Source organism: Gadus chalcogrammus, chromosome 13 (assembly GCF_026213295.1).
Source record: "Gadus chalcogrammus isolate NIFS_2021 chromosome 13, NIFS_Gcha_1.0, whole genome shotgun sequence".
Lineage (NCBI taxonomy): Eukaryota > Metazoa > Chordata > Actinopteri > Gadiformes > Gadidae > Gadus > Gadus chalcogrammus.
The window spans coordinates 11,808,326-11,834,489 of record NC_079424.1 but is presented as its reverse complement, the minus strand read 5'-3'; the positions used below and the strand labels follow the sequence as shown (position 1 = coordinate 11,834,489).

At 47.7% G+C, this 26,164-nt stretch overlaps 2 protein-coding genes across 3 annotated transcripts in view; both read left to right on the top strand.

Moving 5' to 3' along the window:
* The window catches only part of LOC130402642 (membrane-associated guanylate kinase, WW and PDZ domain-containing protein 1-like), a 101,421-nt gene extending 99,836 nt beyond the window's left edge, over positions 1-1,585 (top strand). For both annotated transcript variants that reach the window (XM_056606893.1, XM_056606892.1), the window contains exon 23: positions 1,371-1,585. In XM_056606893.1, the coding sequence (XP_056462868.1) occupies positions 1,371-1,559 (189 nt within the window). In that variant the 3' untranslated portion in view covers positions 1,560-1,585. The remainder of the gene's footprint in view (positions 1-1,370) is intronic.
* Positions 1,586-4,107: 2,522 nt separating this feature from the next.
* LOC130402382 (serine/arginine repetitive matrix protein 5-like) lies at positions 4,108-6,318 on the top strand. Its single transcript, XM_056606528.1, has 2 exons — positions 4,108-4,135; positions 4,499-6,318. The coding sequence occupies exons 1-2, from the start codon at positions 4,108-4,110 to the stop codon at positions 5,812-5,814; spliced, it is 1,344 nt and encodes a 447-aa protein (XP_056462503.1). The 3' UTR covers positions 5,815-6,318.
* Positions 6,319-26,164: the final 19,846 nt, after the last annotated feature.

Below are 26,164 nucleotides of genomic sequence, written 5' to 3'. Positions count from 1 at the left end.
TGTCATTAGCACACACATACTCGCACTCAGCTTTGCATGGGATATACAGCCACTTCTAGATGTTCATTAAAGAGCAGTTAATGGAGGCAGCCCCTCCTCCTCTCCTCTGTATCCGTTAGAAAAAAAGAACTGCTAGCACTCATGGATATAATTGGCTCTGCATTATGTGGCTCCCAATTACTGCGAGATGTGAAACACTGAATCGGAACCGCTTGCCTAAGGAGCTGCAATGAGCTAACATGCTAGCTGATAGGTGTTGTTGCACCCCTGTCAGGAACATATACACACACACACACCTTCATTAACACTGCAGCAGCACGCCAAGAGAGGCTCTTAGGGCAACATAAGGAAGGCTTTTTAATATATTATATTTTTTAACTGTCAACAGATTTGCCAAAAGCGCATGCATGTGATCGGAGCGGGAGATAGAATGCACTATATGGGCTGATGAATTCACACTTATCCACATGCATATTCAGCTGAATGGCAAGAGGACTGTTTGACATATTTTAGATGTGTTTGTCTGTTTGCACGGCGGCTGTGTCTGCAATGCTTGTTTACATACATACGGGTTTGCTCACATGACGAGTTATGTGTGATATTAATAGAAGCTGGTAGTGTGAGGGAGTGAGGGGTGTGTGTGTGTGTGTGTGTGTGTGTGTGTGTGTGTGTGTGTGTGTGTGTGTGTGTGTGTGTGTGTGTGTGTGTGTGTGTGTGTGTGTGTGTGTGTGTGTGTGTGTGTGTGTGTGTGTGTGTGTGAGACCTACATTCTTCCAGAGAGGTATTCCCTGGGCACAGACACCACTGACAGATAACTGCAGGCGTGAAGGGGAAGAAATTTAAAAAAGGGAGCTGTTGTTTTGCTCCCTTTTTCTCCTCCTTGCTGTCACTCAGTCTCTCTGTGCCAACTTTGTCTTCAGGGCTTTTCAATGCAATGGGCGCTTTTTTATTTTCTTCTTCCCAGAGTTGCTGTTTGTTTGTTTATGCTGATCGGAGTAGGGTTCTTGCACTGAGGATACGATGTGTGGCATTTGCTCATGTTATCTCCCCTTTTGTCCTTATTTTTCCCTCTCCCTCCCCGTTTCTATCCCAAAACCTTCGTCCCTGCTCTCCTCCCCATTCTCCCTCCTCTCCTCCTTGCCTCTCCTCTTCTCCTCCCCTGCTTCTCTCCTCCCCTCCCCTCCTCTCCCTTCCCCTCCTCCTCTCCCCTCCCCTACTTCTCTCCTCCTCCCCTCCCCTCTCCTCCTCTCCCCTCCCCTCCTCTCCTCCTCTCCCCTCCCCTCCCCTCCCCTCCTCTCCTCCTCTCCCCTCCCCTCCTCTCCTCCCCTCCTCTCCCCTCCCCCCGTCTCCCCCTCTGTGCCGGTCTCCAGGTGGGCGATGAGATCCTGGAGATCAACGGCGAGAGCACCAAGGGCATGAAGCACGCGCGCGCCATCGAGCTCATCAAGAGCGGGGGCCGGCGCGCCCACCTGCTGCTGCAGCGGGGCGACGGCTCGGTGCCCGAATATGGTGGGTCCATCTACGAGAACATCCCCTTCTCCCCCGTCTTCACGCCCTGAGGACCCCGGCCGGGCGCCGTGAGCGGGGCGGGGGGAGGGGTGGTGGTGGTGGTGTCGGTGTTGGTGGTGGTGGTGGTGGCGGTGGTGGTGGGAGGGTGCGTCTCTTCTCTCACTCTCTCTGGTGGAGGTGGTGGTGCTGGTGGTGGTTTCACCTTCGGACCCGGTCACATTGCCCCCGCCCATGGATGGACTCACGATAGATACGTTGTGTTCCTTTTTTTGGTTTAAAACATGGGTGGGTCGATGGGAGTGGGGGGAAAGGGGGGGGGGGGGGGGTTGTGAATGGTGAGGCCGGTGAGGCGACATCCATTGGATCATCAGCTGATCACCTGACCACAACTTCCATGTCACCCCACCGTCACCCATCTCTCTCCGGGCCCAACGCCCGGCCCTAGACGGAGCCCCTCACTACTGCAACGGACTGAGAGGGGGCTGCGATGAGCAGGAAATGTCATCCATACTTGGGGACAAAAGTGATTCCCCCAAGGGACGTACTTAGCTTAGCGATGGAGGGGAGGGGCTCTATACCACGCATCCCATAATGAAAAGGAATTCAAGCGGGGGCGGGGGAACATCCTCCCGGGGTTTCTCTGTTAGGATGCGATGAGATGCATATTTATGTTATTTATTGAAGGTGAATGTAAGCTACTGAATTCGAAGGGGTTTGTCAGCAACAGGAACTGTGCTCAGTCTAACGTCGATTTACGCGTGAGCCTTCGCCCCCCCCCCCCCCCCCCCCCCCCCCCCCCCTCCCCCTCCCCCCGCGCAACAACGAAATCTCACTGCTGTGCATTGTGACATTATTCACTAATCCATGGATTTATATGCACCTGCTGTTAATGTCAACGGAGCGTACCACCCCGTCTTCCACGCGGCAGAAACGCCACTGCTTGGTTTTGTATAGTGGTGAAACGAATAGAGGCATTTTACAAGTATTTTCGTGTTATGTACAGAGTGCGGAATTGAATACACATATTTGAGGTGAAAGTCTATTGGTGCATGATCTTGTCCAAAGTGTTATTTTTTTTTCTGTTTTTGTCTATTTTCCATAATATTTATGGAATCATTCTTTTTATTTTTTTTAGTATTTGACCTGTTGTGATGGATTGTCGCAAGTCATCGAAACTGCATTTTTACTTTTGTGTTATGTTTTTAAAGATAATTTGCCTGTCTGGAAAAGTTCATTCATGTTATTTCTGTCAAGCGTCAAGACTTTTTTTCTTCTTAACCTTCAGCTGAACATCATTGGGACCTGTTTATTCTTTGACCATTCCTTTTTTTCTTGTTTTTTCTTTTTAGTCAAAACACCCTTTCGACATTCTTGTCAGTGTTTCTTTTAAATCCTGAGGGCATTGTAAAAAAAACTGCGTCAAATGCTTCTATTATGGGTGTCCTCTGTCTTTTCTCTCTGCTGCTTCTATTGTATGCTTGTGTGCGTGTCTGCGTGTGTGTGTGTGTGAGTGCGTGTGTGTGTGAGTGCGGGTGCGTGTTTGTGTGTGTGTTTTCACACGTGTGCCTGGGCTCCCTTCCAGGACATTCTCTATATCTGATGGTTTCCACCAAAGTGTCGGGACGTTTTCTGGGACTCTGTCTTTATTCTGAATGATCAATAAATAAAACACATTTTTTTCCATTGAAACCTCCACACGATAATTCTCCTTTTTTCCCCCCTCCTTCCAGCGAAGGCTCCCACGCTCTAAACACTGTGCTCTTCTTCTCTCTGTGTGTTCTGTGTTAATCTGCCGGTGTTGTGCCCGGCTCTTGTCCTCATCAGGGAGGGTCGCTCCCCATCTCACTGCATGTATGAGAAATGACAAGATGGGGGAGGCCGCTCCGAACCCCACCACGGTTTGTAACCGCTTTGTTCCCGAACCCCCCCCCGCCCCCCTTTGCGCCTGCCTGTGTGTCTATCCGTCTTGTCTGTCTTGCGGTGGCTCTCATGTCCTCTTGCTCTCCACTCGTATGCGTGGCTTCAACGCAGGCTGTTTCCAGACTTCGCACATACAAACCCATTCACCCACAATGCATTGCAAATGTATCCACCGCGCCACCGTTGTCATTGCGAGCCAATCGGATTAAAGCATTGACACAGTTGCATTTAACCTTGAGCACCTCTTGGTCTTGTGGTTTGCACATTGTGTCTTGGCTTTTGATAAAAATAGTATAAGTTGCAGCTTAAAATATGAATAGGATAAAATAAGAAATTGGAGTTTGACCGTAGGACAGTTTGGATTAAAGAAAAACTGCAAAATGTGTATTATCAAAAATTGCAGCACTCCCAAAAAATGTCACCATATAATTTGTGCTAATATAGTCTTCACATGATGTATGGCACCTTTGATGCATCTCGACCTTAAGTTTCAACTATTTGATTAAGTTTAATCATTTATTGTAAAAATTTAGCCTCCTCGTGACTTGTACCTCAAGAAGCGCAATACCGCTCTGTTCACGTTCATGGATCTCATCCCAAACTGTTTTTCTTTCGACATCAACCATTTTGAAAACATTGCGACGTCGCATGAAAGAGCATGGCCTATCAAATCCGATCATGCAGCAGAATCACTCGCCGCACGTTGGTGAGCTGGCCATCAATCCAGTGGCCGGTTTGGCCCACCCTGCTTCGGTAAAGTGAATCCAGTAACACCTGGGATGAAGGTTGGTTGCCTGTCAAAAGTATCATCGTCAAGCTTTGGCTGTTCCACATGGCTCTATTGTTATAAAGAAGCTCTGGTAACCTTAGATCCATCATACTTTGCTGTCTGGCGGTAAGCGGCCTTGCTGGTAACGACCATCTGAATGGCTTTTATCTGGTGACCTCATTGGCTTTGTGGTTTAGAGCATGCACTGTAACCGTGGTCACTTAAAGGGGCGGCATTTCTTCTGCTCTTTTTAAACGCATTCACCCCCATCCCTTAACCGTGTGTCACGTTCCGTTGCAGGCACCCAGCCAAACGGCGACGCCGCAGTCCAGTCAACCACAGGGTTACAAAACGCTTCGGAAGTGAGCTCGCTGCTCCCGCCCGTCGCGCCCTCCGTGTCCGACTACCTGCCAGACCCCCCCCCCGTGTCCGCTCGGAGCAAGAAGGCGTCGAGCGGTCAGCCTGCCAAGAAAAGCCATTCCAAACACCGCCACCATCGCTCACCGGACAAGAAAAGCAAGCGCAAGGGGGGGAAGTCGACCGGCAAGGATGACAAGGGCAAGAGCACCTCCAAAGACGGCCGCCACCACCACCACCATCACTCCAACAACCCGTCCTCCGGGCAGCCCCGAACCGGACGCCATCGCTCTCCGGACCGCACGGGACGCTCCCGCAGCGCAGAGAACACGCTCGACCCGCGACGCACGGCGGCGCCCGCGAAGGGCCGCTCCCCGGAGAGACGGCGCCACCGCTCCCCGCACCGCTCGCCGTACCGCTCCCCGCACCGCACCGCCCACCGCTCCCCTCATCGCTCCCGGCAACACTCGCCCCGTCGCTCGCCCTACCGCTCCCCGCGCCAGTCCCCGCGCCGCCGCCACGCCCACTCCTCGGACCCCTACCAGCGCCGCAGCAGCCCCGACCGCTACGCCGCCCAGGGCAACCACAAGCCCAACGGGGGGGCGCCCGCGCTCCGGGAGCCCCGCAGATCCCTGGACCTACCCAGCACCCTGCCGGACAGCGTCCTCCGGGAGCCCCCCAGCAGGGAGGGCACGCCGGGGCGCTTCTACAAGGAGGACGGTCCGCTGCCCAGGGCCTCGTCCCTGGAGGGGTCCTACCGGCCTGCCGCCAGCCTCCTGAGGGAGGCGCCGCTGCGGGGGCCCTTCGGGGACCTCAGCCTGCCCAGGGTGCGCACCCCCGACTCGGACTCGGCGTACAAGCGGTACAGCTCCCTGCTGCGGAGCGACTCCCCCGAAAGGGTGGGCCGCTCGTCCAGCAGGGACCCCTACCCCGAGCCGAGGAACCGAGGCCGTAGCCCGGGCCGGGACGCCTCCCCCGTCAGCAGCTTTAGGCGGGACGGACGGGCGGAGCCGGACGAAGATTCCTACGACGACGATGACGATGACGACCTTGTGGCGGACAAGGTCAGGGAGTACTACAGCACGCTCAAGTCCGACCCCAGGCGCTCCTCCGGCAGCGCCACCCTCAAGTCTGAAGCCACCCGCTCCTCCGCCAACACCACCCTCAAGTCGGAACCCGCCCGCCCCTCCGCCGTCGCCTCGCTCCCAGAGCCCAAGAAGAAGACCTACAAGGACAGCCCCAAGGACCTGAGCATCTGATTGGCCGGCTGGCTCTGACACCACACTGCCACCGCAAAGCACCTCAAGTTGTTCACCTCCCCCGTCTCCCCGATGGTTCTTCCTTTGCTTGTCCCCACGTCACACGCAAACACACGTGCACAAATACGATCACAACACACACACACACACACACACATGCGCACGCGTGCATGCAGTCCCTCAGACAAGCACACGGAAATACGGAAATCCCTACGAGACGGACCCAAAAACACCCAAACCCCTGGAAGAAATCGAAATTATGTGACATGGTTACACGGTTAAAACCAGACAGTGATTCCTGAATAACTTTTCGAAGTTGATTTTTATTTGTATTGTACAATTGTCTTTACTTTGGGAGGTGGGTGTGGCTGTTTTTTGCAATTAGTTTTTGTTTTGTTTTCCTTTTACGTTTTTGTTTAGCATTGTACATTTACAGTATCTCAGATTTTCCAGAAAAGTTAAAACCACAAAAAACAATGATGTGCCTAACAAGTTCCATTAACTAGCGACCTTTTGAAGGAGGGGGTGGGGGGCGGGTTGGGGGGGGAAGTCGGGGTACTGGGTTGGTTTGGTCTGTCTGTTCGGAATGTGACGGGCGTTTTGTGCCGCACCGCCAGTGAAATGAAATGTATGTACTTTTCCACACTGAGCCCACGGACACACCGTACACACAGACCGCTGTGATTGGTGCTCACAATGATGCTGTGCATGTCTTCAATGGTTTCAATGTCTTCTCTCGTCTATCTTGTCTATTTTGTTCCTCTCTCTCTCGCTCTCGCTCTCTCTCTCTCTGTCTCTCTCTCTCTCTCTCTCTCTCGTTCTCGCTCTCGCTCTGTCTCTCTCTCTGTCTCTCTTGCTATTTCTCTCCCCCCAGTGCCACAGTTTTTTAGACATTTGACCAGACTATAGCACAAGCCTGCATTTGTTTGTATATTTTTGACAGTTTGCAGTATGTGTACATTCAGAGGTGATCATTTTAAATGAATGAAGGGAAATTAAAAGTTAATCTATGATGATGTTAAAATAAAAATAATATATTCAACAAATGACCGGTAGTTTGGCCCTGTGTGGGTGGGTGGGTGGATGTTGCATACAACGTAAGCATTTTGGATCAACAGGGCTTGTGCATTAAATCACTAGCGCTCTGTTGTGGTTGTGATGTTGGTCAAATAGTTAAACTATTACTATATTGGGAAGAACGTGATCACTCTCGCAGCAAAAGGCATACAACACTGCCCTTATTATATAGAAAGAGTCATATCAAATTAAACATGAGAAACTCCGCTACAAGCACATATAAGTCATTTTTACACACACCAAACACAACTCAAACATAGCATATTAGACAAATTAGACAATTAAAAATAGGCTGGAGTTTAAGAGGTTAAAGAATGCTTATTCAAAGAAACATCTCAGCTAGTGTGTATATATATTATTTATATATGTCTATACACTAAAAAGGATCAGTGGGAACACTACAATAAGGGTACATTAATTAACCATTAAGTAACATTAGTTAATGCAGTAAGAAGCATTATTCCAGCATTGATATAGGGGTCAGTGGGTTAGGTTTAATATTATTAGATGGTGCAGAAGAATGTAAAAGAAGAACTGAACAACAACACAAAAACCAAATGACTCGCTGTCAATTTTCCCTTAATTAATGGTTAATTAATATACCCTTATTGCAGAGAGTTTCCACTCCTGGCTGGGGATACACCAGACTTTTGAGGATCAGTACTTGCTGAAACACAAGGAGAGGAGACGTGTCTGTCTGTAGGAGAGTGCAATGGGGGCGTTATCACACACCAAAGTGTCCATGCACTGCTTACACTCCCAGCCCCCCCTCTGACCCTCTCCTCCCTTCCCCCTGGCCCCCTCTCGCCCTCCACTCTAGTGAATCCTCAGCCCAGTGACATAAAACGGTGATGAAAGTTGTGGAGTTGTGTCCCTGGATGCCGAGACTCTGACAGCCGTGGGCGGATGATAAAGTCAGGGTGGCTTCGTGTCTCTTTGGAATAACTCTCTCTATCTCGCACTCTCTGTTGCTCCTTATCTCTCTGCCACTCTTTCTCTTGCTTGCTCTCTCTGTCACTGTCTATCTTCCTCTAGCTCTTTCACAGTCTGTAATAATCTTTATATCTTGATCACTCTTTACATCTTTCACTCTCACACACTTTCGTGTGTTTTTTCTCTCTATCTCCTTATCTCCCCCTCGATCTCTCTCTCTCTGTGTTCCCATAGGCATGTTGAGAACTGGCAGAGAACAGATAGGTCAGCCATGATGTTGTCCTGAGAGAGAGAGAGACGCTGCATGGTGAAAGAAACCTCTCCATCCAGCCCACTTGTAGTGCTGGAAGTGTTGCTATGCTCTATTCAAACACATCAGCGTATGTGATATTTCTTTGGACGGGTTTCAGCTGCAACCAAGCCTTTTCCTTCTTTCCTATTTTCCTCTTGTCACCACCCCAAAAAAAACAAGGACCTTTTTTCATAGCAACCAAAAAAGTTTCTGGTTGCTATGAAAAGGTTTCACAGGGTGTCACGGCACGTGCCGATTAATGCGGTAGCACATGTGTGAAAAAAAAAAAAAAAAGTGCATGCAAGATTACCCTGTGGACACCATTTTTGCAGTGCACTAGGGGAAGACGCCAAGCAGAGATGAAACCTCATGATCAAACATATAGCATATCACAGTGCCTCGCCCCACTTTCTCCAACAGATTTAACGCAACCCACCCGCGTTTGAAGCGTGGATCTAAGATGTTTTTGGTGCAGACACCATATATGCATTCCGTAGGAATTTATAATACGTACCCATGTAAATGGTTGTGGATGATAAGATACATTCTATGAATGTAAGGCAGATTGAGATAAGGACCATGATGAGGAACAACAGAAAGCCAGTGTGTGAGATGATCCTTGCTTCCTAACCCGGTTCCTTCCTTCCATTCCATTCTTTCCTCCTCACTCTAAACTGAGGAGTCTCCTAAATTATGGATCCAAACACACGACAACAACTCTCGTCCTCATCCACTCAGATATCTCCCTCCTGCTTATTTGCACAATACTGTAGAAATGCTCTCGACTCCTTCCACCATATAGGACAAATGCCCTTTATTATTATTTGTATTCTCTAGGCTTGCATGTCCTCAGAGATGATGAAGGGACCAATATATAGTGAGCATTTATCATTCGGGGGTGAGGGCGGGTGGAGCTGACGGGAGGGGAGAGGGTGGAGGGGGTTGGGTGGTGGTAATGAAATCTCTGACGGCGACGTCCCCCACAGAAGCCCACCCTGGCAGGTCTGCTTCCCCTCTGCGCTGAAGGAAATAGGATGGTGGGGAGGGGGAGGGCAATCTCGCTCCGACCTTGGAGACCCTCCGCTCCATCCATCGTTGTCATGGAAACGCTGGTGCATTGGATTATTTCCTAAAGCTGACTTGAGTGGAGGTGTATTTCATTGGCTCTTCTTTCCACTTCCTTCGGCTGTGTAGACATAGGAAGAGGCACGCACCTCCAACGTGTGGGGGTGCGTGGTTCTTTATTAAAAACATTGCAGCTCAACTTGAAATCATCTCGATTAACGTGATGGGATTCTGAAAGGCGTTAACCATCAAGAGGTAGTGCTCTAAGACCGCCGTTATGTTGCCGTTTCTTCTGCCAAGTACTGGTTACTGTGCGTCTAACTGGACAGCCTGAGATCAGTATCCTCCTGGAGAGAGAAGTAGTCGCGATATTTGTTTTGGATGCCCAAAGCCGTTATAACAAAAGCAGAACCTCTTGGTTACCACAGCAGCGCTGTACAGACAGTGGTCTTTCTATTATGCATAGAGTGCTTCGGGCTAGTTTCATGTGGTCTTGTCTGAGTTACTCTCAAATACTGCTTATTATATAATGCATACCTTGAAAGGCTCTTAAAGCAAAACTCACCGACACATGCAACACATTCAAGCCTGTTTCCAATGAAAAGCTATTTTTGATTTGCACTCCACCTGTCATTCATGATGCATTCAGGATAACTCTAAGGCAGCGGTTCCATGTAGCTTTGTACTCGTGATGTATAAATCATTGGTTTGCTGCACACTGTGGCCTGAGGTCGTTCATCTCAAAGCGTCAAAATGGAGTGTGAAAACCCACAATGTGTTCCCAAGCATGCTATAACTCACATGTTGGACAGCTTGGGACCCATGGAGATATGTAGATCCATGTGTGAACAATGCATATGAACATCAGTAGCGCTGATAAACATCTCCTCTCCGCCCTCGGAGCCCGCTGTCTGTTTCAGCCAGCTTTTAATTTAATCTGCGAGGGCCCCTGGAGTAACCCAGCTTTATTAGGTGACGCATCCCTTTCTGAAGAACCAGCTCAGTGAATTTCGGTGGCCCGCTCAATTAAATAGTTATGCAAGCATAAGAAATGCAGGGTAAAGTGATAGCTCTAGCGGCTAGAGTCATAAATGATTTATGTGGAAAGAAATGACTTTTTAATCACGATTACCTAGTGATAACACTATGGGGGTACACGACTATATAACATTACTTGTGTGGTGCGCATAGCAGCAGACTTCGGGGGCATTAGGAGCTAACAGACCCACCGGTCTACACTACACCACCGCCGCCAACATTTGAAACGGCCAGAACCCTATGGAAACGTTTTTTTCCCCAGCACCCATTACCTGTGTACGGACGTATTCTAATGATATTGAACCCCTACGACCATCAACAGGCCGATCCCCGCCAGTCTGTGGGTACAGTTGAGCATCTTCCTGAGCATCATGTGTTTGACGCTTGCGTAGAGAGAGTGAGGTCGTAGACGGCGAAGCCGATGAAGAAGAGGAAGAGCTTGTGGGCGGTCCGTGGCGAGAAGGTTCAGGACCTGGCCAGTTGGTCCAATGTCGATGCTCAGTGGGAGAGGCTACGCGACCACGCCGCTGAAGTCCAAGTCCCGGAGCGTAGCAGAAGGGGGTTTCCTTCCGGTCCACAGTTCCTCTGGCTGCATGTCTGTCAGTCTGTCTGTCTGTCCCAGCGTGTGGACATCCTAAGGCCTTGCGTGTTCCCCAGGGACAGACACTGTAGCTGTCACTTGCTCCTTATAACAGCTCTCATGAAATGATCCTGCACAACCTGCACTGTCAGCAGGAATTGAAGGAGAGAGGGGTGGGGGGTGGGGGGGGGGGGGCTGTTGAAGGACTGTAATCCATCACCTGCCGCAGACCGTAGACCCGGATCCCCTCCTGAGGGGAGCTGTTTGGATCCTGTTAGCGTCGGAGGTATCACGCCTCTAATCTGCTACATGGCCAGGGTTTGTTTGTAGCGGTCTCTCTATAGGTAAGAGCAGAGAGCATTTGGGGCCAGAGACAGATGGAGAGGAATGGGATAGAGCAATGGGTGGAGGAGGGGGTGGTGGTGGTTCAATGCAGTTCTCCACTCAGATGTGTGAGTCTTCAAAGCACTGCCTTCATTTCCTTCTGCTTTCTTTTTTTAGATTTCACAATGTCAGGTTAAATATTGATGCACTGAAGTCGCTTCAAAGGGCCGAGCGAGCGGGAAACAGTTACTTTGGCGCAGCGCAGGGGCAATAATGCACCGGCATTCTTTTTTTTTTTTTTACAGTGTGTGTGCTTGTGTGTGGGTGACTTAGATCTGGCATTCCCACCTGCCGTCCTCGTGATATGGATGAATAAGATAGACCCTAGACAATCGCTACAAAGTGAGTTCAGCTCAGACTACGTCAAAGAGAGGAGGATGCGTTACGTAAGGCAGAGACTAACCATATATTTTCTACATCAATAAATATGAATAGCCGCCGTGCTTTAATGATGTAAAGTTGAGTGCAGAGTGACTGACACCCATCTGTGTGCGTTCACTGGGAACGAATAGAGCCTCGAACATTGTCGCCATGGCAACGTAGCTTGGCAACGATTGACTCCTTCGGTTGACGACTTTATTACTGCTAATGACTCCATTGCTCAAGTAGTTTTTTCTCTATTGAAATTATTAGTCTGCTTGAGTTTTTAATACATTAACTTGCACTACGGTGACTCCTAGAATAAATGCCCTGTCGATAGAAAGGGCATTTATTGTGTATTGCTGAGTGTATTGTGTATTGCTGAACGCCCTTTGGGATGTCAGCAGGTTGCGCCCAGTGATGTCATCTTCTGCAGTCCAAGACCATAGTTGTTGTTTTTCTCGTTATATGAAAGTCAAGACATCTTTTATGCTTTTTATGAAGCTGATCTTGACAAGATATAAGGGATGGGTACGATTTTGTGTTAAAATACAAGCGATCGTAATGGTGTCTCTCCTTTTATAACATGTTTTTGGAAGATGACACTCTCAGATGTGCCCATTGTTTGTCCCAAAGGCGCTGGCAGTGGTTCAAATAAAGTAAAAAGACAGTAGGCTTGCGCTTAGTAATTAATTGCCAGTGCTGATAAATATGTGCCTCGCGGTGCCATCTAGTGGACAATGTCACACATCACACGTTAATACCCATTGTTGTAACGTTAGTTTGGCAACTTCATAACTGGTCCTAGTAGTATGTTTCCATGCGCGATATTAAAGCTGCCAAACACTTAAATCCTTCATGTGCCATTTCCCAGATAGAAGGTATAGCAAAAGATTGACCGACAATGAGAGCAGTACTCGCCTCGTCAGCAATATCACGGTATGAGCTCAGCCTGTGGTGTTACACAGAGTGATAGATATAACAGAGTGGCGACACTTCCATTGGACTCCGTTGTAGCGTTTTTGCCGCCTACTTCCGGGGTATGGAGCTTCGCATAGTTCCAAAACATCCATTTACGGCGTAGGAGATCATTCATTTCCATTAGTGGCCGTCGAGTAACTTCTGAGGGAAGTGCATTAAATAGCTACCTCTTTTGAATTGTCAACAGTCTATATTGTATCAGAAGACTTTATGATGCATATAGTGATATTTAATCGTATATATTACTATGTAATTATGTATATTTTTATCTTTGTAGACAACCGATTGCCTGCTTGTTTGTTAGCTCGACTTCGCCATCTGTGAGGGTATCCGGGGGTAAATTGATTAAATTGCTACCTCTTTTGAATTGTCAACTCTCTATATTATATCAGAGGGCCTTTATGATGCATATTCTGATCTTTATTTGTGCAAAGCGTAATTATATATATATTTTATCTTGGTAGACGACCTATTTTCAGTCATTGCCTGCTATTTAGTCAGCTCGATTCCCCAGCTGTGAAGGTATCACTGCACCAGAAGTTAAGTGAATCTCTGACAACTTTTATCTATTTAGTTATTGATGTAGGATTACTAGGATCAATAAGGTCGATTATCGACGGGTTTAATCTGCTGAACCTGACGGTGTTAGCTACGGTGTTGGAATACTGTGTGTCTGATGCTATAGCTAGTAGATCTAAGGTTGCTTTTGTTTAATTATACCCTTGAAAAGGCTGTTGGATTACATATATGAATATAAATTATTCCACACAAAAAAATATAAGCCATAATGACGAGCTTTCAAAAGTTATTACCCAGACATTAGTGTCATTCTTTTTTTTCATAATGTAAGCATCTATCCACCCCTTCCCCAACTTGGCAGCAATTTGTCCATGTGTGGGGAAACCCATTGACCTACAGGCTATTCAAGGTCTGATTATTTTCACTCTCCTGCAGGCGATGGCTGCTTGAGCTGGCTGGGGGTGGCGAAGGATGGTGGTGTCGCCTTCTGCTGCTAGTGGTGGCGGCTTGTGCTGGCGACGGCTGTTGGTGGTGGTGGTGGTGGTGGTGCTGGTGGTGCTGGTGCTGGTGCTGGTGGTGGTGGTGGTGGTGGCGGCGGCGACTGCTGCGATTGTTGTATTTCCTTTCGACCTGATGCCCTTTACTATCCTTAACCTCAGCCTGATGTATGTGGAGTATTTTCTTTGTATATTAACAACTTATTCCTCCCTGTTCCTTCACTTTTTTCTTGTTTTACAAGTTAAATATACACGCACACCTGTTTACACATTTGTTTTTCTTGTTCCACACATGAATAACGTTTTTTATTTATTGATACCCCCTGGCTCTACTTTGCTGTTCTTGTTCACACTTACTGTATGTTTGCTTCGTTGTTCTTAGTCCTTGTTCCCACTTGTTTTTGGTTCCACAAACCTCAGCCTGATATATGTGGAGAGGATTTTTTTCTTAACACTCAGCATCTCAAACACTGGGTCCAGCTTTACATGGTGCATCTTCCTCTGCAGCGTGCAGATGATAGGCAGTGGAATCTGCATTTGCTGGAGGGTTTTATAACCAATGGTCCATTTTACTTGTAGTGCTTTTTTAATTGTCTCCCTTCCTCACCGTATTCCTCTCTTGTTAACACTAATATATACAATATTCATCCCTGTTCCTTCACTTTGTTCTTGTTTTTCAAGTTGGATACACACAAACACATTCTTGGGTAAGGTAAAAGTTAAGGTAAAGCCACTAAAGTCAGTAGCCTAGTGCTACCCATGCTAACACGAACACGAACGTGAAGCTTTCCCTCAAACTTAAAAACGTATCTAAGTAGCTTGCAGTTGTCGCCCTACCACTCCAAATGTAAAACTGACATTTACAATTATGCAACAATAGTCAGAAAAGTACTTGGGTTTGTGTTCTTTAATTTATATTTACCATTCAATATTGCTATCTGTCAGTCCCATTGAAGAACACGGCAGCGCGGCGTGTTTTGGAACTATACATGCTTAGATGAACCATGTGACCACCCTGCCGGCGAGATCAGAGAGTGTCGCAACTCTTCTCTCTCTATGGCTCTGGTGTTACACATTTAACATTAAAGAACACGTCATGTCAGCATAAAATGACCAATAAGTCAAAATGATATTGTTTGTACGTGTGCGTGTGCACGTGTTCGTTTGAACGCGTGTGTGTGCGTGTGTATGAGAGAGATCTGGCGAGATGATTGAAACTCCCAAGTTCATGCTATTGATCAGCCCTCTATAGCGCTACATAATGCTGATGATAAGATGCGAGCGTATATATATATATATATACGCTCGCATCTCATCATTTATAGCTGGTATACGTACGCATGTATACAAACGCCGTGTTGCTTTAACACGCCCTCTACAGGCCGCCAGGTCTGGTCCCTTTTTCATGAGGCCCAGGAATCCGATATTTTAATCTTGAGTAGAATCATGAACTGCAGCCTAAATGTAATTACGGTTGTGTTGCTATGTCCTTTTATGCCTTGTCTAGATCAAACAGAAAACTTTTTCCTTGCCCAACTTTGTCACTGCGTTTATGTTGCTGAATGAATGAACGCAAGAGGCGAGAGGAAACTTTATTAACAGCCCATGTCTGAGCTGATCATGATAATCGGAGCTGGTCATCTGAAAGCGACCACCACAGTCTCGTATCAGAGTAACGCTGAATGCACTATGAGCCAAATGCTCTCTTTGAGCATTTGAACACTTCGACGCACTTTCGTAAAGTTCTTTGGACAGTGTTGGGAACGCCCAGAGCGGTTACGGCTTTTTCCTCCTGACCTATTCTTTACTTCTGTGTGTGTGGGTGTGCATAGGTGTGTGTGTGTGTGCGTGTTTGTTTGTGTGTGTGTTTTGCATAGTAAGAAAACAGTTCAGTACTTGTACATGTGATTGCACCAGTCCTCAAATAGCTGCACACTGAGCTGAAGAAAGGTCATTTTCCAAACTGAACCAAAATATTCCAGAGCACACATTTATACACGCACACACGAACAAACACACACACACACACGTACTAACACACACAGGCACACTTCACCCTCACACCATTTAACACTGCACACACACACACACACACACAAAAAAACACTACGCCCTTACAACATCACACACCGCACACTCACAATTACACACACACAAACACACACTCCATAATGTCTACCGCAGGCAGGGTTCTGCAGCGGGATCTACCACGTTGTAATGAGCCTGCAATCTGCCAAGAAAAACACACAAATCAGATATACATCTGCTTATTGACCCACCCGGGGCCTGCTGCAGAATACAAAACACAAATACTGCAAGTTGTGTTTGCAATAAACATTTCAACAGACACACCGTGGCCTCTCTGTACACCCTGGCTGTCAGCTCGAAACAAGTCGGAGGAATTATCCTCCGTAGGGTGAAGGTGTCCCTCCAGGGTTCCCTGCTTCCACCGCGGTACCAAAACATTCCCTCCACCCGTCTCTCCTGGGTCTCTCTGTTATCCACCGGCGCTACCACAACAGTCCCTCCACCCAGTCTCCCCAGGTGCTATGATCCAAGCGGCACCTACGGTCATAAAAAGTTCCACCAGGAGAGGGGGGGGGGGGGGGGCAGTGTGCTGTCTGTAGCCCTCTTTGTGGGACTCACTGTGGGCCTTTGCAGACGTAGCTTGGCTGCAAGCATGCAGTATGAGACTGTCCGTATGTGGTTGCCCAGGGTTACCACTGATGTAAAGTTGATGAAGTCGGGATGGTTTTGGCCTGTGCTCAATAAATCTTTCAGCATATATTAGAATACAGATCTCACTTTATTCTTTGTTTTTTTAGTAAAAAATACTTTTGGTTGTGTTGGGTTGGAAAATATCAGCATGGGAATAGATTCTCCCTGACTTGTTGTCACAGTGAGATCGGAGAGGACAAACAATATAATTATCTGTCGTTGGGAAAAACTCAGTGAGGTTAAATTATTGTCTGTACCAAATAAAGACTTTTCGTTAGGTCTGGAAGCTCAGACCAAAAACCCTGATCTGAAGGGTCTGGGGAAGAGCAGACCATTCACCCTGGCCAATAGTTATGCTGCTGTGAATCAACGTTATAACAAGTCTGCCGTATCACATGGGACTGCAGCAGCTCTGTCTGCAAGACCTGCGTTTTACTCATAGAGCAGTAAATCCACCATAGCGGTGGTGGAGGTGGATTTACTGAGTTCAAGGCATGGGGAAGAGAGATGAGAGTGAATCGGGGAACACAGATTCTATTCGTTTAGTTATATCCACAGAGAATGGGGATGGTATGGCGAGGTAAAGCCCACCGTGATATTTGACGTACCTCAAAGTTGCATTGTTATATGTTCGTGGTGGCCGCAGTTATTTCCATGAATATTTCAAAATAAATGAGGCATGTTTCGGTGTATTTGTATTATCTTTGTAGTGTGGGAGGGAGGACAGAAGAGGAGAGGCGGGGGCTTTGCATAAATCCGCTGCTTTCGTAAGATTGGAAAGCACAAAGACAGGAAGAGAAAACAAGAGTGCTTCCTGCTTCTGTTTACTCCTCCTGTATTCACAGGGTCTTCCCGAGAAAAGCTCCTTGACTTGCGGGATGCCGCCTGGAGAGCGACAGCTTCCTCCGCTCCGCCCTCTCTGACGTAGGGCCTCCCATGAGGGGACAGCGTTGGCTCCTGGTGGGTGGGCGGGGGGGATTGCTGGAGGGGTTGGTGGTTACAGCATTTCCACACCTAAACCATGTCACAGGTGACTAGGCCTGTTTCCCAGCGGGGGGTCTGTGTTCCTTCCAGGTATTCTTTCTGGGTAGCGCAGGATGGTGTGCATCATATCCGATCGCTGCGTAGTAGTGAGTAAGCATGTGTCCAGTACTACGCCCCTGCTCAAGTCCTACCCAAAGCGAGGAGGGCCAGGAATGAAAGGGCGGGTCACCCTAATATCCAGCAGGGGAGAATTATATTGAAGGATTCAAACAATGCAGAGGAGGGCCGGTCAGACCGGGGTGGTGTCGGCGACAAACGGTATGGAAGGATGAGGAGGTGGACCACCGGGTTGCGATGTGCCGGAATGCGTGCGTTACACCCTTTTAATGGCGTGTACGTGGGCTCTGTCCACCAAGCCCCAGGCTGGGAACATGCGGTCCTACCTTGTCCCTTATTGGGGGCCATGGACAAAGGGTTGTTGAGTCATCGATGAATTGGTGTGTCAGCCTTCCAATCGGGTTCAAATGTCATACTCGCTCAAGCTAGGATGGGCAGCCAATATAAGACAAAAAAAGATAAGCATTTATGGCCAGAAGAGGCAGACTTCTTGAATTTGACAGATTTATTTTTGACCGACATCTTTGTCCAAATTAAGACAGGAATGTCCAAGGTCTTTTGAGACTCAAATAGCTCAGTTTCAGTCACCCCAAAAAGGTGATTTTGTGGTTTACGTACTCTACAAGAGATAAAAGGTCAAGCTGTGCAGATGCTTGCCCCTTCCCTGGTGAAGCTCTTCTCATCCAGCTGCTGCTGGCTCCTCAGTCTGATTGCTGTTCGTATGTCTCTATCTGATCCCTCCAATCAGTCCCCTGCTGTACCTGGGACCCATCATGTGTCCACATTTCCTGACAAAGAACTGATGCAGATTCTCCATTCTTTTTCACACCATTTGAGTATAATTGGCCGTGGGGGGTGGGTGTCCTTCATCATCATTTGTACAAAGTGTTTGTTTGAAATGAATGACGATAATGATAATATCGTCATTCATGTCCTCGACTGCTATCAAGTCGCTGAGTGTTTGTCTCCGATGGAGGGTGACGGTGCAGACCCTGTGCTCCCAGGGAAGTGACGTGGCCACGGGCACGCATGATCCCGCCTGTCGTTAGGGCCGGACACGCCCCTGGGACCAGGACACGCAATGGCGAGGGGCCTGTTCTGTGGGAAAGCAGCAGTGAGCATGCTCCGTGACCCCGGCTGACCTGCCTGCCCATCGAGCTGCTGAAGGGGTCCCACAGGGAACGATCTCAGAGCAGAACACACCCTGCTTCCCGCTGCGCCCGGGAAGGGAGGTCAACACACACTTGTTGTTGTCCTCTCTCTCACTCTCTCTCTCTCACTCTCTCTCTCTCTCTCTCTCTCTCTCTCTCTCCTCTCTCTCTCTCTCTCTCTCTCTCCTTCTCTCTCCTCTTCTCTCTCTCTCTCTCTCTCCTCTTCATTCCCTGGTATCAGGATCGCTTTCTTTCTCAACATTCTTTTTGTCTCTCATTTTCATATTCCCACCTCTCTCTGTTACTTTTCTCAGTCTCTCCCACTCTTCTTGCTCTCTCTCTCCCTCTCTCTCTCTCTCTCTCTCCCTCTCTCTCTCTCTCACCATCTCTCTCTCTCTCTCTCTCTCTCTCTCTCTCTCTCTCTCTCTCTCTCTCTCTCTATTACCCTTTGTTTAGTTGCCTGGATTTTCAAACAGTTATTTACAGTCTATTATCTAGTACTTGTAAATATGCAAGCAAAGATAATTTTTGGTGGGAGCCATCCTACGTATGTGTGTGTGTGTGTGTGTGTGTGTGTGTGTGTGTGTGTGTGTGTGTGTGTGTGTGTGTGTGTGTGTGTGTGTGTGTGTGTGTGTGTGTGTGCGCGTTGTAGGTTACTCAAACACACCGGGACACTCCCCAGAGTCGGCTAGGCGAACAACTCTGGTCTTTAGAGATGTTTACATTTTTCTACGTTTCTTTTTTTTTGGTAAGAAGCGTCATCGGCCGTATTCCCGCCCATACTTGTCCTTGCTGACGCTCTGCTCGGTGCAGGCTCTCAGACTCTCCGGCACAGTGACGCGAGCCCTCCTCAGGGATGATCCGGACACACAGTCCTGCTTGTTGTGATGACACAGGCCCTTGGTGAAGGTACGCACCGCTGACATAAGGCATACCGTTCGGGGCTGTGTTGCCGTCACCGTAAGTTGTTGTTACCGTGTTGCTCTTCTCAGTTAGATGATTATTGCTCTGAGCCTGGGAATACCATAGCCAATATACGCAGGGGACACTTCTTGGTACAGAAGAACTCTGAGAGGGAAGGAAAAACTGGTTACCCATAGGAACCCATAGGATTCCCTATTATATCTGGAGCATTTGATCCCTTGATTAGTCAAATTTATCATAATGCACACATATCATTATAAGATAGATAGATAGATAGATAGATAGATAGATAGATAGATAGATAGATAGATAGATAGATAGATAGATATAGATAGATAGATAGATAGATAGATAGATAGATAGATAGATAGATAGATAGATAGATAGATAGATAGATAGATAGATAGATAGGTAGGTAGGTAGGTAGGTAGGTAGGTAGGTAGGTAGGTAGGTAGATAGATAGATAGATAGATAGATAGATAGATAGATAGATAGATAGATAGATAGATAGATAGATAGATAGATAGATAGATGCTGACGCTCTGCTCGGTGCAGGCTCTCAGACTCTCATACATACATACATACATACATACATACATACATACATACATACATACATACATACATACATACATAGGTACTAGGGGGGAAATTATTGCATCACAAAAAAATCACAGAAAAAAAAAAAAAATAGTAATAAAGGAAAGATAACAAAATACAAAATAAAAAAGGCAATAATATAAAGGTTTGCTGACCTCAAATGTAAACCAGACGCTAGAAAATACCTCATAAAGTATTTAATGTGCAATTAAACTACATTGAACATGTCCCGTCCCGGCTCGATACCCCCACATCAGTCTGATTGACCTCAGCCTGTTCCAGGAGGCTGATGATGAAGACCAGGTTAACCATGATGTCCTCCTCCTCCTTCTCTTGACCACCTCGTGTTAACTCCGAGCTGATCCTCTCTAAAGTGCATAACGGCCCCTGGTGCAGACATGATCCACAGGACATCCTGGATTGGGACATGTCGCTCTCTGACCCCTGGTAGTGACCTTGCCTGGTTGATGTTAAATGTGTTCATGCTGGCAGGGGTTGGGAGGGGAGGGGAGGGGGGTAGGGGCGTATCAGGGCCTGTTATCAGCACAAGGGTCTTGACCTTGGATGACACACCCACAGTATGCTTGTCAGACACACACACACGCACGCAAACACGCACACACACACACACACACACACACACACACACAGTACACTGATATGTATATGTTATGGGGATGATGATTAGATGACCTTTGAACTCAATGGATTCTATGCACCCCTTCGGGCGGTGGGGGTCCTGTTGGATGAATGATGTTCTTTAGAGGCACTTGAGTGTGTGCAACTGGCAGTGTTGTTATGGTGGATAAGTGGTTGGGTTGTAGAACCCAAGGACCTCAAGTTGGGTGGTCACGATCAATACAGGAACATTAACAATGGAAATTTAAATCGTATGTATGCCTCTTTCAAGCAGGGTGACTTTCGCCTCAAAATCCCTCAAAGCAGTCGTGACATTTAAAAGGGTTTTGGCAAAAAACTGATACATTTGGTTCCATGGGAACAAGGGCAAGGGGCGTGTCCAAACATTGTGCAAACCCACGTCACACTCGCTTAAGCTAGGGTGGGCAGCCAATATAAGACAAAAAAAGAAAAGCATTTTTATCTTGAAGTAGCAGACTATTTTATTGTGAATTTTCCCGGTTTCACGACTTTAGACATTTTTGTAACAAACAACAGAGATGTTCAAGGCTTTTTGAGACTCAAACGGTTCAGTTTTCAACCCCAAAATAGTGATTATGTTGTTAAAGTACCCTTTAAGAGACATACAGCTAAGATGTGCAGATGTTTGACCCTTCCTCGATGATCTCCACTAATCCAGCTGCGGCTGGCTCCTCAATCTGATCGCCGTTCGTATTTATTTTTTCCACTATGGTCTCTGATCCCTCCAATCAGTCCCCTGCTCGTATTTCTGTCTAACTCCTTCTCCCAAAATCCTCCAACTCCCTGTTTGTTCTGTCCTTCACACCAGCAGAGATGTCTCCGCATCCGACCAGAGTGTGCATGATCTCCCTGCACCTGCACAAACACACACACACACACACACACACACACACACACACACACACACACACACACACACACACACACACACACACACACACACACACACACACACACACACACACACACACACACACACACACACACAAATATACACACACAGAGGAGGGCATGAGATTGAAACAGGCAGGAAGTCCTCTCCCTATTCCCCCTCCTTTATTTGCTGGATCATTAGATGGTCAGTTAGACATTGTTGATGATTTAGGTGCATTCTCTGGATGCTCACTTTCTCAAATCTCGAGGTCGAACTAAGCCACAGCGTGGGGGGTTATTTGTGTGTATGTGTGTGTGTGTGTGTGTGTGTGTGTGTGTGTGTGTGTGTGTGTGTGTGTGTGTGTGTGTGTGTGTGTGTGTGTGTGTGTGTGTGTGTGTGTGTGTGTGTGTGAGTGTGGTTGTGTGTGTGTGTGTGTGTGTATGTGTGTGTCTGTATCAGAGGGTCAAGTGAAGGCTTTGAGAGATTGAACACAGAAGCAACAGACAGATACAAGGTGACGGGCTGTGGTTTAGGGATGTGGAGGCACGAGTAGGAAGATGACCAAGTCAGAGGTCTCCTGTTTCTTACTCTTTACCAACTTATGTCCCCTATGTACCAGACATCCTCTTGTTCTGGTAATCTGTCCATTACTGGGATTCTCTTTTCTCTGTCACTATAGCATGGTTATCATTTTTTTAGTTTTTGATCAAATATTAATACAAAGTTATGTCGTTGAAAGTAACTTGTATATAATTGAATGGGCCTGCTACAATGCAGCTTGGTAGTAATGACATACCGTTTCCTTGCACCTTGGCTCTGCTCCTCGGATGATAGTTTGTGTGAGACCACACTAACACTTACACCAATCGCTCAAAAGAAACGGCTGAGCTGGCTTATGTCTGTCTGCAAGGTCTTCCATTGATTCAAACATACATTAACGGAGGAATTTAAATCTAACTGAGCATCTTAGCGTCTTTCATCAGTTCTTGTCTGTCTCCTACAGGGATTGGGTCAGGCCTCCTCTAGTCCCCTCCTGGGATCTCTCTCTCTCTCTCTCCCTCTCCCTCTCTCTCTCTCACACCATCTCTCTCTCTCTCTCTCTCTCTCTCTCTCTCTCTCTCTCTCTCTCTCTCTCTCTCTCTCTCTCGCTCTCACCATCTCTCTCTCTCTCTCTCTCTCTCTCTCTCTCTCTCTCTCTCTCTCTCTCACTCTCTCTCTCTCTCTCTCTCTCTCTCTCTCTCTCTCTCTCTCTCCCTCTCTCGGTGGCCTCCACCCCTTGTCCCGCCCCGTCGGCTGCTGAGCCATTTACAGACCAGGTTTCTGACTTCTCATCATGCAGTCTGTCTGGTTTCCTTATCGGCCTACAGAGCTGTGTCCATTAGTCAGGTCTTTCATCCACCACTCTGGTCCTGGTGGCCACATCAGCAGGTTCCCCACCGCCCCCTCAAACCAGGGGGAGCAGGGGATTGTCTTTCATCTTCAGTGCAGTGCAGTGGAGGTTAGGGGTGTGGGGGGGGCATAATTCTTTAGGGCTGTTTGTCAGGTCTACCTGCAAGTAGTCATTAGGTGGGACGTTCTGGGAGTCTGCACTGGGCCGTGTAATTGTCCATTTGTTCTGGTTGTGGGTTTGCTCTGTTTGAGCACTCCTTCTTTTAGATGGATTCTGCCTGCAACATACCGCAGGTTTACCCTAGCCGCTAGATAGAAAGATTCCCGTGTTTGTGTTCATAGCATCTTGTCTAAACATCCCGCTACATCTCCCACAGTTTCTGTGCCGATATCAGTCCAAAGGTTAAGTTAAGCACATCCCAACGCCGCTCAGCTACTGATACGCACGTTGAGAGACGGTGTCCAGCCAATAGCCCTGTGTGTCCTAGGTCCAGGGACCATAACTTAAATAAAGAGAGATTAGCATCTCTCTGTGGTGCCTGGGATGGTGGTGGTAGTGGTGGTGGTGGTGGTGGGGAGGGGGGAGGCTGCGGATAAACAAGGCTTATTGTGAATCACAGTCTGGTGATAAGGTTTGAACAGGCCTGAGTTATCACCATCGTCTGCTCCTGACTGCTGCCGGATCTGCCCCCCATGACCCATCAAGTTGTAAAAACTGGAGGGATTTTTCCAAGACCGAGGCTTCAAATTGACTTGTCTTGCCATGCCATTTTTCTTTTCTAAGGATTACAAAACAATGTGTTGATGTGTTACATCTCGTCGCATTGTTTCTGCTTCAACTATCGTCTTTGCTCCCTTCTCCCTGCGGCCGTCTGTTGTGTGTCATCTGAATGAAGGACAAAAGCAGACAACAGCCAGCAAAGCCTCTCTATACCACCTTCTCACCTCAGCACCACAATGAGCATTGTTGGCTGCCTAGGCGACACACCCCCATCACCAACACTACACCACCCCCAGACCCCCATGCCCCCACCCCCCCCCCTCCTGCTCATGATGCACTGTTACACCTGAGCGGTCAGCCCACCACTATTATCACTCTCAGTCACTCTGTCTAGAGGGAGGTGTGTGTGGGAGGGGGGGGGGAGTGTACAGCTGACTAACACTAACAGGCTTTCTCCTCGTCCTCCCCCCATCCTCTCCTCCTCCTCTTTCACCTCCTAACCCACACCGCTCATTTCACAGACTCAGCAGAACAAGCCCTGGTTTGTTTGTGTATGTGGCCCCAAGCTGTGTGTTTGTATACGTGTTTGTGTATGTGTGTGTGTGTGTGTGTGTGTGTGTGTGTGTGTGTGTGTGAGTGAGTGCGTGTGTGTGTGCGTGTGTGTGTGTGTGTGTGTGTGTGTGTGTGTGCGTGTGTGTGTGTGTGTGTGTGTGTGTGTGTGTGTGTGCGTGTGTGTGTGTGTGTGTGTGTGTGTGCGTGTGTGTGTGTGTGTGTGTGTGTGTGTGTGTGTGTGTGTGTGTGTGTTGTCTGCGGCTGGCTAAGGGGCCATGGTTGCGACTTTAGCTCCCTGCTGCGTTTACAAGACTTTGATGCTGATTTCCTGCGTTTCTTCTGCTTTGCAATTCAGTTGTTGGGTTTATGTTTGCGTGCATGTCTGTGTGTGTGTTTGTGTCTGTGCGTGCGTGTGTGTGTGTGTGTGTATGTGTATGTGTGTGATCGCTCTAATCCATGTCACCGCAGGCAGCTGTTTTCTGAGCTCATCCCACATCCCCACAGCGGAGCTGTAAATAAAGGTGCTCCCACGTTGATCTCTCCCTCTCTCTCTCACTAATGCACAATGACACACACACACACAGACACACAGACACACACACACACACACACACACACACACACACACACACACACACACACACACACACACACACACACACACACACACACATACACACACACACATGCACACGCTCACTCACTCACACACACCACACGCACCCACACACCTAACCCGTCCTCCCTTCTATGTTTCTCTCTCCCTTAGTCTCATTAGTCAAACTAGTCTCGTTCTTCAGGAAGATCTCATTCTCCCCCTCTTGTTATGCTGTTATTTTTCTGACAAGTTGTCTGCAGTTACTTCTCCACAGCTTTTCACTCTGATCTGGTTGGAGTCACAAAGCGTATCAAATATACCCCTATCAAGGTTTTGTTCTACAACAGTATTATTATGACGATGTCCCTGTTGTGTGTGGAGTGTAGAGAATCAACATGGACATTCATTTGCATGCTTTACTTGAGCTACGTCGACAAAATAATAATAAGTAATACGATCAATATGTATCCATTCTTCAGGCAGTGTGGTGGCCTATGAGGACCATGTGTATCATCTTCGCATGGACCCTGTAGGCATCATTGTAGTCACCACGGCCTGCAACCTGACCACTTGGGTTTTTACATTTTTGTTTTTGTTCTTTAAAAACATGCCTCGTTGTCTTTTGGCACAGCTGCAACTCATATAGCTAACGAGGCACCTAGCATTCTTTCTTTTCTTTTAACTTGATGGAAACCCAATGGATGGAGCAGGGGAGAGCGCTGTTCAGGACCCTACCGAAAGGGAGCGTTTGTGAATGGTTCCTTCACAAATGAATATCTTTGTGATATCAAATGTGACCCAATGGGTACGGTTTACCCTCTGAGTTGGGCCCAACCACAGGGCAAAAACACAATTTGTGCGCTCTAAATGTGGCCGAAGAACATACAATGTCTGTTTTTATTCTGTGAATGCTTTTCAGCCTTGGGAACAGGCTCCAGGTCTGTCCTTGTACCACAGTGAGGGACGTGTGCCCCCGGTACCCCACCTATTACGGTAAGAATCCGAACCCTGACAACACAACACAATGCAACCGCTTCGGAGCATGGCCAGGAAGGAAGAATTAGCAACATCCTCAGGAGAAAACAGCCGCCAGTCGCCGTGTCATTACTCAGGGATACATCCGTGCATTCAGTTGAGAACCTTGATAATCACTCCTTACATAACCCATATTGAACTCCAACGCCTGGGACTTTTTCCTTTTCCCGCTTTGTGCAGCTATGTTTATTCACATGGCCCACCAGCAGAACTGGAGAAATAAACTTGATTACTAAAACAGGGGATAACTACTGGGGGGGAAAAAGGCAGAGAACAGAAGAATTGTCAACCTCAAACTAAT